This window comes from Brachyistius frenatus, unplaced genomic scaffold, assembly GCF_029030835.1.
Source record: "Brachyistius frenatus isolate BFR_SWC_R1_liver_20210118 unplaced genomic scaffold, ASM2903083v1 Contig_62, whole genome shotgun sequence".
Classification (NCBI taxonomy): domain Eukaryota; kingdom Metazoa; phylum Chordata; class Actinopteri; family Embiotocidae; genus Brachyistius; species Brachyistius frenatus.
The window spans coordinates 1,105,037-1,117,157 of record NW_027210661.1 but is presented as its reverse complement, the minus strand read 5'-3'; the positions used below and the strand labels follow the sequence as shown (position 1 = coordinate 1,117,157).

The 12,121-nt window shown below is 41.0% G+C and overlaps 1 protein-coding gene across 1 annotated transcript in view; it reads right to left on the bottom strand.

The window, feature by feature from the left end:
- LOC138625446 (protein jagged-1b) overlaps positions 1–12,121 on the bottom strand; it is a 44,642-nt gene that overhangs the window by 2,667 nt on the left and 29,854 nt on the right. The window contains exons 4-10 of the mRNA XM_069706376.1: positions 11,558–11,806; positions 9,787–9,847; positions 8,902–9,032; positions 7,035–7,154; positions 6,494–6,607; positions 3,460–3,573; positions 282–395 (exon numbers count right to left, since the gene is read on the bottom strand). Of these exons, the coding sequence (XP_069562477.1) occupies positions 282–395; positions 3,460–3,573; positions 6,494–6,607; positions 7,035–7,154; positions 8,902–9,032; positions 9,787–9,847; positions 11,558–11,806 (903 nt within the window). The remainder of the gene's footprint in view (positions 1–281; positions 396–3,459; positions 3,574–6,493; positions 6,608–7,034; positions 7,155–8,901; positions 9,033–9,786; positions 9,848–11,557; positions 11,807–12,121) is intronic.

The following is a 12,121-nucleotide window of genomic DNA, read 5'->3' as shown; positions in this document are numbered from 1 at the left end:
CAAAGTAAAAACAGAACAGACTGACACACGGTCATGTGAATTAGGGACGTTGCATTACTGTACAACCAAACAGATTGAAGCTTTTTACAATAACATGTCAACATAAACTAAGGAGAGGAAGTTACATTCACGGTGTTATAGTGAAACCCTGTGAAAAACTGCAGTTGAAATAAAATGATCTGCTGCTTTAGGGCAGCTTCATGTTTCACTACGACTTTTCTCTTCTATAAATTTTTTGCCCTCCTGTTGGTTTTTTTCCTTTCTAATCCTTTTATACTTACTGATGTCACAGTTTGGCCCCGTCCATCCTGGAAGGCAGTCACACAGGTATCCGCCGATCAGGTTGCGACAGGAGCGGGCGTGGGCACATATACTCCTTTCACACTCATTGGTGTCTAATGAAACAAAGACAAAGAGAACAAAGTTTCTAAAAAAAAAAATCTGATGAGGGTAAAAAGAACCACATTTTATCTCTGTCACTGCTCAACACCCCCTGTGACAAAAGGACGTAAAACTGTTCATAGATCTTCATAACGATTATCCAAGTACTGAACCTCTAATTCTCTTGAGCATTGCAATTTGTTTCCATTAAGAAAAGTGTGGAAACGTAGTATGAATACTGACGAATGTTTATAAACTATTTATAAAGTATTGTCTCTTTTTCAGTCACAAAATACACATTAGTTATTAGGTAAGAAAATGGGTCACAAGACATTTTTCATCATGTGAAATTAAAGGTTTCTATTAAAACCAGTTGAAATGAAATCTGTTGTTCAGCTGATGAGGGTACTTTTATTGCATTTACACAGAGGGCCAATTAACAGGCTGATATCTGATTTGTAACAGTTTAAATCGTTTTATTATTGATCTGTTTGGGGAAGTTTGTCTGCCTCAAACTATCTAATTTGAACCAGTTCTGAGTAACTCCGTCTTGTTCAGCAATTCGATCAAAGTCAAACAAAAAGTCTGGTCTTACATGGTCAAAGCAATTTTAAGGATATTTCTAAAACCAAGAATGGATGTTTTTGAAATGAAGAAACCCACATGAACACAAGGTGAACATGCCGAATTCATACAGAAAGGTCTCTCAGTTGGCCACCAAAAACAGAGGGACAATATCCATAAACAAAAATAGGAGCATAATCGGGTTGCAGAAATACATTAAATAAACTTCTCACTGGAATGAGATAAAACATCACATAAATCCCTTTTTCTCAGAGACACACATCCCATAAAACTATTGAATCTAATCCTGCATGTCTCCCAGTGAGCTAAGACGATCTTTAGCCACCAGTTAAACCAAAGTTCAATTCGATTGTGAACTAAATGCTTGAACTGGACTGTGAAGAGAAGAATCGCTGGGTAGAAGCCAGGAGTATGACTCCAACGCTGAGAGACAGAATGCACCTTTGACAAATATTATCTTGTCAGATGGACAGCACATAAAAGGTCAAGCATCGTACATCATCTTTGTTTATAGGTTCACTGCACCACTGCTTCTGTTAAGGTTATGTGTGTCTATTCTCGCCTGCTGTCGTGCTGACTGTTAAGGAGCCTTCGAGGGCTCTTATCTGGTAGCACAGCAAGATTAGAAAGAAACGCTAAATGAATAAGGACGAAGTAGTCAGTAAATTACAGGTAATCTAAATCTTTTACAGTCAGGCTGAGCAGTGTTGTGTATTACCGTGTGTGTGCGTGTGTGTGTGTGTGTGTGTGAGGGGGGGGGGGGGTTACCTGTGGTAAGAGCCCGGGGATTCAGTCATTTAGGGAGAAACTGTGAGGACTGAAATCAGCTAATAAAGGAGTGAAACTGATAGAAACTGATAGACAGTATAATTGCCTTTCACCATTTGAAGCACTGCCTACTGGTTCAGGCTATAAAGAGTTTTTTATCACTTGTGTTTGAACACTGTGTGTGTGTGTGCGTGCTATACAGTGAGCTACTGACCTGTGATGTGGAACTATGGGGAATTATCAAGTGTCAGAGTGACATATCACTGTAACACAGAGGAGTAGGAGAAGATGTCATCCTGAAATATGTCTCAGTTTTTACTTCATAAGCCTGAAGCCTCAGTATATATAGTTTGTGTGTGTGTGACCTGATTCTGTATAATATTCCCTTTGTTGTACTCTCTAACACACCAACCCTCTGGGAGCACACTCATCAATATGAGCGAACGGAACCCAAAGAGACGTGACGGTGCATTTCTAGAATATTGATTCACAGCTAGGATGAGTTGATGGAGAATTAACTTGCTGCCAGCTTTTTTCTGCCTCTTTAATTTGTGCTTTAAATGCATATTTCACGTCAAATGGAACATCTATTCACATATTGCCCGTTTAAAAATCTGTTTTGCAGCTTTTGAAACCAGCCGAGTATCACGGCTCAGATTGATTCTCTTGTTAGAGGATCAGTGTTAACAATCCCATGAACAGATTCCTTTGAAGATGATAAATTGATTTTCTCATTAGCAGAACTGTGTATAAACAACTTCAGTATCATACTCTAACAAAATAAAATCCTCACTAACACAAAAACTGCACTTTGCTAAACTTTTGAATCATTACAGAGGAACCCTCAGAGGAAATCTCTGCAGTGTCTTCATAGTGGTCACATCAAAATTCAATATCTTATTGATCAGTAATACAACTTGGAGGAAGGAGGAAGTCTTTGCCCTAAAGCTTGTAAGATGTGATCACAGCTTAAAGACTTCCGTGCAGTTTATCCCCGATGATGCCAGCTTATCCTGTGAAGTATAGGTTTAACTGAACTGCACCAAATCCATGACAGCACCAGCTTGTTTTTTTTTTTCTTCTGTTGTTTCAATTTAATCTATTTCCAAAATCAAACACTAATTTTCTTTACAAACATTTCTTTCTAATAAAGACACAATTCTTGTACTTAATGGCCAATCATAAATAAAATGTGCCTGTTTTGCTCCTCCATTGTTAAAAACACGATGTGCATCTCAGTTTTGCTTTTAAGTTTCCTTTAAGTTGCTTTGCTCACGTTACTTTTACTTTCAGTTTACTTTAAATTAATATTACAAAATTGAAATCCATTTCTAAGGTCAAGAAATTTCAAATTGAAATATCTATACTTTTGTGTAAACTGGGCAGGTTCCCTTATTATAGCTACTGAAAGGACCATGTGCAACTAATTTGGCCATTAATTTAATTAATTGTGATCCATTTTTATAAACTTAATGTATTGAATGATAATGAAATATGATCACATAATAAATTCAACCAACAAAAATGTTAAATTACTGCCCAGCCCAGCTTTTATTCTTTATTTAGTCATTTGTGCTTTTATGTATTCCCTAGTGAGGCATATTGCCACGATTTATGCACTATTTATGAGTGTACTTGCATAATATTCTCCCATTATTCAGAGGCAGTGACACTCTACATTTACATATTTAATAGGTATAATACATTTAATCCTGACCCACTGACCCAGCTGGCACGTTCTGCCGGTCCATCCAGGCGGACAGAGGCACCGATAACCTCCGGGAGCCTCCTGACACGTCGCTCCACGACCGCAGGGGCTGCGATCACACTGCCTCACCGCTGAGAAGAGGGAGAGAAAATATTGTACATCAACCACTGGTCTGTGTAATGGGAATGTGTGTGTGAATATTAAGGAGACATCTTGTATGTGTGTCACTGAGTCTGCGTGATGCCACCATGTAGACATGTGTGATCTGAACTGTGGCATTGGTATGGGGATGCTTTGGTGGTGGGTGTTTTCATTCTCCTTTCTGCTGCTCTGGTTTCTGTGCAAACAGTGATAAATACAATCATCTGCTGTACATACATTGCTGACACCTCAAACCTTTCCCAGAGAAGAGAGAGGATAGAATGCCTTTAAATAAAAGAAAAGATAATAGGAAAAAACAAAAGACAGGGTTTAAATAGAAATATAAAAAAATGGTCTGATTGTGTTCATTAGACAAGGATTTAAAATAAGATAAAGAAGAGGAGGAAATGTGAGGAAAAGGAGCACAAACAGACAGACAGAAAGACAAAGAGGAGCTCACTGTATAGGGGTTAACCATACATAACTTCCTATTCCATATGGCATATTTGTGCAGTAGTCGCATTCAAACTTTTCCCATGCATATCTCTGTGGTATACAGCTTTCACTCAAGAGCTCTCATAACCTTTTTTCATTTACCTAACACTGCACGGCAACCATTTTCCATCTTCCTGACCCTAACTCCAACCCCGAGCAATACTAACCTCGCCAAGCTAGCGGCACTTCTTTCAAAACGAGACAAAGAATTCATAACAAACAGAGAAGCCTTTAATTAATATCGGTTAAATATATAAATCTATTCTGAAAACAGAGCCTTGTTGTGGTTTTGGTTGTCATTCTCTGCAAGCCACACAATCCTCTCACTGTGTATTCCCCAGAGCGCCCCCCCCCACATCACATACACAGATAGACCGCCTCTCTGACTGTTAATCAAACGAGCAACAAATAACAAGAGCAAAAATAAACTCTTCTTTTATTCCCCTGCTTGTCCCTCTCGTCTTATTCTCTGTCTGTCTCTCATATAAATGCCTCTTGCTGAAGTGTTTACAGGCCAGGGCCAGACCTGCCGTGCTGTTAATCCTGATAGGAGGATGTGGAACGACGCTTGTTTACACACACAGCTCTGACAGAGCATAACCCGCGTGATCCGATCTCACCTACCGCCGCACACACAACATGAGCTCAAACCGTACAGGAGGCCCACACACAGACAGACCACATGATCGAGCCCAGGGCACACTGATGTGACAGCTCAGTTGTTTGCAGCCCAAAACACGGTTGACCTTTATCCACCCTTCAAAACATGGAAATGGAGGATCTTACAAGGTTTGAGGGCCGCTGTAAGTCAGTGGTGTGTGACGGATACAAAATTCAGACACATCAAACTTTTACAAGTTGTGTGAATTCATTCTTTCAAAACATTCCCTCTAACTGTATGTGTCTGAATTTACAGGAAGCTGTTTAGCTGTGGGCGCTGATTGATTTAGACATCTGGAGGCCTTAAGCGTGCCACCTTAAAGGTGCACTTCACTTCTTTTATACTTAAAGGTCATTGTACTGATCATTAAGACTAAATAGGCTGTGAAAAGGCTGTATGATGTCTTCTGTGGCCGTGGATGTGAAAAACACCATGATGATATTGCCAGAAGTAGCCCGAATCCATCATTTCTGAGCTTGACGTTTCATTCAAAGTAATGGTTACTTGGCCTTTGCTGCTTACAATCTAAGAATTTTTGAATTCATGGATGAACCTCTATGTTTATGATTTATTGCATTTATTTCATCCAGACCGATGTCAACATTTTTATTTTTTAAGCCTTTATCAAGCACATGATCCTTTTTAAATCCCTGTTTATGCTTTGCATAGAAGAGAGACCATATTCCTTCAGCAGAAATCTCTCCATCTCTCAGAATCTGAATAAATTCTCCAACTCTCTTGGACCAGACGCATGTCATAATGTCAGTTATTGTTGCTGTGAATTGTCTCTTTTACGATCAGCTGCTGTTGCTGGTGTTTAGCAGTACTTGAAATGGCTAATGTTGGACTGTCTGGCGTTGCATATTTTTAGGAAAAGAACATCTGGCTACTGTACAGCAAAATAACATCACCAAAACGGATAAGCACAAAGGCCAGCAACAGCATGTTATTTCTGTCATAAACACAAGTGTTTTATGTTTAGCTGTGGTCTCAGTTTCCTCACAGAGAAAACAAAATCTGATAACATTACATTCACTTGGCAGACACTTTGGTACTTTTAGTAGTTTTTTCTCATGTACACATATCACAAGGGAACCGGATGTTGCTGCACAAATTCTCACATCTGTGATTCTGGTCTGTTGTTTCGGTAATCACTTGTCTATGAGAGTATGATGTAATGTGCAGTCGATGCTCACTGTGGTTTGTGCTTTGTGTAAGTAAACATGCGACTTGAATTCTTAAGGGAAACCGTTTGGCTTTCTTGTCAACAGTGGGAAACTGATGCATCATAAGCATCTGCTTTGTGTTTCATACTCTCAAATCAAACTATTACTTCCTTTGCTATTTTTCATACCATCATAGAAACATCTCACTCACTCACTCACACACTCACTCACTCACTCACTCACTCACTCACTCACACACACACACACACACACACACACACACACACACACACACACACACACACACACACACACACACACACACACACACACACACACACACACACACACACACACACACACACACACACACACACACACACACACACACACACACAGCCGCACGGAGGGTGAGACAGATGATTGATTGTTGTTGATACTGTTTGTGTTCAGACTAATTTAGCTTCCACTCTTGGATTGATTAGAGTCACTCTCTGGCTTTGATCCAATTACAACTAATCACAGACAATCTCAATGTGCCCGGCCCCCTCAGCTCTGACTCGGCATGCATGCGGCATTAACAATCACCTTCTGCACAGGTGTGTCCAGTCCAGCCTTCGGTACAGATGCAGCTGAAGCCCGTCGGGTCCTCCACACAGGTGGCTCCGTTCATACACGGGGACGACAAACAGGCGTGTTCCACTGAAGGGAGGAAAGAGACAGAGTAGGTGGAGGGGACGAGGATAGGAGAGAAATACAATCACAATAGAGGAAACATTTGAACACCCAGTATAATTATAATGTAATAAAATCAGAGGGATGTCACAGATTGTTTTCTCTCAAAATGAAAACAAATTCCTATAAATATGGTAAAATTTTGAGTGTACCACATTCAGAATTAACTTGTAGTATTCCCAGGTTTAGATTTATACATTTTCAATATCTTATTTTTCGGTTTTTATCTATGAATAGGAACAATAATAATTCTTTCCTTCTGCCAAAGTCTTCTCAGTCTCTATCTTTTGCTTCTCTGAAGATCTCTTCCATTTGCGTAAACAAACAAAACTCGTTTCATTTCGTCACTTGTTGTATGAACAAACAGTTTTCAGGATAGCAGGGCAGAACTCACCGATGTCACAGTTGCGTCCTTTGAAACCTTCATGGCACTCGCAGTGATACTCGTTTGGCTCCGTGTTCGTGCAGGTCCCGCCGTTCTTACAGGGCTGGTGGGTGCCACAATAGTTCAGATCTGAAACCACATAAAAAATATATTCAGATTATGGTTCTGGTTAGCACTGTCTCCTCACAGCAAGAAGGTTCTGGGTTCAAACCTCAGCTGGGGCCTTTCTGTGTGGAGTTTGCATATTCTCCCTGTGCCTGTGTGGGTTCTCTCCGGGTACTCCGGCTTCCTCCCACCATCCAAAAACATGCATCTCAGGTTAATTGGTGATTCTACAAAATTGCCCTTAGGTGTGAATGAGAGTGTGAATGGTCTTTGTTTCTGTCTTTCTCTATATGTTGGCCCTGTGATAGACTAGTGATCTGTCCAGGGTGCACCCTGCCTTCGCCCAAAGTGAGCTGGGATAGGCGCCAGACCCCTGTGACCCTGTTCAGAATACAGTGGGTATAGATAATGGATGGATTATAGTTCTATATTTTAACTCACAGCACAAAACAGCAGAGAAACAAAGTAAACAGGAACAAAAAGATAAAGGAGAGCGGGTGCGGCCGGATCAAGGCTTATTCCAGTTTCACGTAAAAAGCACCGAGGGGGCTGAAGTGTATCCAGGTCAGCTCAGTGTGCTGACTGTGCAGGCCAGTAGCCGCAGGGCCTGTTGTCTCCAGTGATTAAAGCTTTGCTTTCTCTAATCATTTCCTCTGTGCCCACAGCCCCTTTGTCTCAACGCAGTTCTTTACAGAGCCTTATTGAATGCACAGAAAAAGCTTTGGACCCCACCTAACTAAAAGCACCCAGCCCAACCCCGCTCACGTTCATCTTACCCAAGGCTATCGCCTTTCCTTTTGCACAATACACTGTCCCGTGGGCACTCGTTTGGCTCCCGGATCCCAGCTCACTGGGACAGAGGTGGGAGGTGAGAGTTGTATGCTGGGATAACGTGGGACGAATTTTGCTACAGTGTGGTGGGAAAAGTTACAACAGAGTGGAGTGTGAAGCCCACAGGGAGGTTTGTCTTATCGCATCCAGAAGATACGTATGTCATGCATAGAGACGTGTGAGGAACAACACATTATTAACTAATACACACAATGTTTCTTTCTCTGTCCCACAACCACACAGACTGGACACACAATACCTGGCAAAGCTCTTCACTCTGCGTGTGGATGACACAGTCTTTCATGTATTGAAATTAGCCATGGAGAACTTTGTTTGAAAATGCTTACAGTAAAATAAAATTCTAATGAAAAATATATGCTGTTATCCAAGACAAAAAGTGATAAATACACTGATATATCAGCGTTCTCGGCTCAGTGATTTATTCAAGTCTTTGTTCTGATAAGGCTTTAGAGGCTGTTGTTGTGCTATAAAATCATGGTGTCTCTGAGCATGAAGTGCAAAGTGCAGGTTAAATCTCTCATACCTTTGGGTATAAAAACTAAAATACACGACACAAAAATGTATGTTTTACACTCATAAGAGTAGAAGTGATAGAAATCAGGAATTTTGCATAACTGTGCCACACCATACTGGGTTAAAGGTGGTAGCAATTCTGAGAAGTTGTCATATAGTCAGCTGGCTTTTTTCACTTGTTTTGTGTAGGTGAAGAAACTGTTGCATATGTGTGTCACTAATTTTGGGCAGAAGAATTGTGTATCCAAAGAAATGCTAACGTCCAGGGTGAGATTTATCAGCGAGGATCATGTGAGTCTGATAGTCAGCGCAGTATCTTCAGTACACACGGCTCCAGTTACACGTGAGATGCTAAACCGCTCACTGGCATAAGAACGCTTTCTTCTTAATGCGTCAAATATCGGACCTTTGTCACACAGCAGTCCTCCCCAGTTGACGTCACACACACACTGCCAAGGTTCGGTGCAGCTCCCGTACACACAGCCGGGGAAGGTCACACATTGGTCACACAGAGGACCCTTCCAGCCATAATGACACCTAGAAGAAGCAGACGAGAGCAGAGAGGCAGATTGTAAGCAGTTCAGTAAGTCACTTTATCTGCATCAGGAAGCTGCAGTTAAATTAAGTGTTGAAGGGCGAGATGCTTTTTCTTTTCAGGTCAATGTTTTCATTATCTGATCGCTTCATGCTGATGCGTCAGTAATGTTCACTGGATGAGTTCTCTGGATGAGTGTCTGCTACTGCTGGACCATCTACTGTAAATTCACCACATTAAAAAGATAATTTAACAGGTCTCACGCAGCTTTTAACTTCAGTAGTTATATTTGTAAAGGGGGTTCATTGCTTCAGTAATAACAACGGCAACATTATCATGGAAACAACCCATTCGTGAAGACAAACCCTCACCTGCCTACTGCTGCAGGATTTAATGAGATTCAAACCCCCATGCAGACATCTGATCCAGTCTAATGTTCAAAATTAACATGGCATCAATATTGTATTTTGGCTGGTCCATAAAGAATGGGTATCACCTCCCATGAGTGAGTGGATGAAGACAGTATTTAGAAATGGATCAAGAAATTACAGCATCACATGACAGTCTTTAGTTTAAAATATCACATGCACTCGTTTATTTAATGTTCATTTCTGGTTTTATCAAGTAGAGACTGAAGCCGTCATTGTAATTTGATTTTGTTACATTTTACAATGGTTTTGAAATGAAATCATATGTATCAGGACCGGTGCTCAGAGTGGTAATACAGACATATTCTTGGGGGTTGGTCTCACTTACTTGCATTCTCCAGGTACAGTACAGGAGCCATGGGCCTGATGACATCCCTGCCTGCACACCGCTGTGAAGACAAAATTAACACACACAGAAAAAGAGAGCAATTATAGACAATAAACAATAACAAAGAATCAGAAAAGACCTCCAGGTTTTTTACCCTCACTGTTTTCTTTCGGTGAGTTACAGCACATGGAGATCTAAGATGTATGCATGTGATTTTGCTGCCATATAAACAGAACAGACAACAACATGTGGGTGACAGAATATCTCAGATTTCACCAGATACACAGAACACGGACCAAGTCGGCTATAGAACACAAAACTTACGCAAAGCCTAAAAAACCTGGAAGTACTATTACACTAGTTGGTTATTTCATGTCCAAGACCGACAACTCCCTGAATTTCATCATCATCAGTAGCCTGCATGGGGTAACAGGGAGACCAGCGCTAATTTCTCAAACTTCCTGCTTCTTTGCAGTCCAATCAGCGTCGTGCTGAGGAGGAAGTCGGACGAAGTGAAGACAGGGGCAGGGCTGCAGGATGTCCTTAAACTAGCTGTGCGTCCTTCAGGGTTCCCATGGTTTTCCACTCTGGTTTCCTCCATTCACTTTTACCATTGCAACATGATGGCAGCGCTCCGAGGTCACTGAGCGAGGTCGTGCAGCTGATGAGTCACACAAAATAATGGCCCACACCCTCTCCACTGAACTGACATGGATTTACTAATGTACTGGAGTGTAACAGTGGGATGATCCTGCAGTCTTACTGACAGGACTTGATGTGTGTGTCGGTTTTAGTGTTCCATTTTTGTTGAGTTTTTGTTACAGGGCCATAAATAATTATATAAATCAGTTTAAATATTAAATTGTCAGTATAAATATGTGTAAATATGTGGATTTAAAGGTAAATTTGAGTATTTAAGTTCCAAACTGACATATCCACGAAATTAAAGCGATGAAGTTTACTTTAACAGCGCAATACAGATTTCAAAAGGCCTCAGAGGCCAATGTTTAAAAACCTTTAAGAAACCTTGGGAAGGGTCACTAATAAGTAACCCCCCTTCTCCGAGTGGAACAAATAAATGGAAAGAAAAAAATATATATTTTATTCAGCAGACTCAAGTTATATCGGATAAATATGGCACACCACAGACACAAATATGGCACACCACAGACATTATTTTCTATTTTAAAAATTATGATTTAATTGCCATTTTTAAATTTGATTTTATTATTTCCCCCATTAACCATGAGCATGGCTAAAACTTCAATTGGACCCCCGTTCGCCACTGGAAAGGACAGAACCGTCCTCCGCCATGGCCTACGAAAAAATTATCCCCACGGAAACCACAGCAGGATGGAGTGGGACTGGGCTGGGAGACCCACCTGGAGGCTGGTCCTTGCACCACCTCTCGTCTGTTCATTCGGATAAGGGGATCCTAATAAGTGATGGTCTCTTAATAACTTTCAGAAGAAAGATTTCAGGGATGTGAAAGTTAGTGTAGCTGAATGTCTTTAGGGCCACCTTATGCCTGTAAAGTTTCTCATGTCTAGCGCCCTCCGTTGCCTAACCGTGACTCTAATCTTGTAACCGTAATTCTAATCTTGTAACCGTAATCCTAACCTTGTAACCATAATCTTGTAACCTTAATCCTGACCTTTTAACCCTAACCTTGTAACCCTAACCCAATGTCTTTAGACATAAAGTGACCACAACTTTAGATTGTTTACAAGAAAACTTCATACACAGGACACTTTTGGGTTTCTTTTTTTACCGTCTTTGCACTCTGGTCCCGTCCAGCCGTCCATGCAGACCTTGGAGCCGCTGGGGTCACAGCTGAAATGGCCGAAGAAGTCGTTGCGGCCTCGGCAGAACTTGTTGCAGAAAGGTCCGTAGTAGTTGGAGTCACAACGGAAGCGAAGCCGGTACTCCAGGCTGAGAGTCCGTCCATGATGGCGATACGTCTGCCATTGTTCACCGGGGTTCAACATGGAGGAAAGGAGGACTCGCTCGATCAGCTGACCTGAGGAGGACCGAAGGGAGACATACTTTTAAGTAAAACACATGCACTACTTTTATTTGATATTTTGCCTTTAGTGGAGGAAACTGGGGTGCTAAAAGGGAGAAGAGAGGGTAAGAAGAAGACATGTTCACATTAATGTAGGTCATTTTGAAAAAGCTGGTGATGAGTCAAAATTATAGTTTAATGTCCAAACTGAGAGAAAAGGTTTCAAATTGTATTAAATGATTTTTGTAGCCACTTAAGGCAAACAGAACAAACCATAAACATAACACTGAAATATTATCACCTTTTAAAGTTGAGCATTTATGGAGCAAC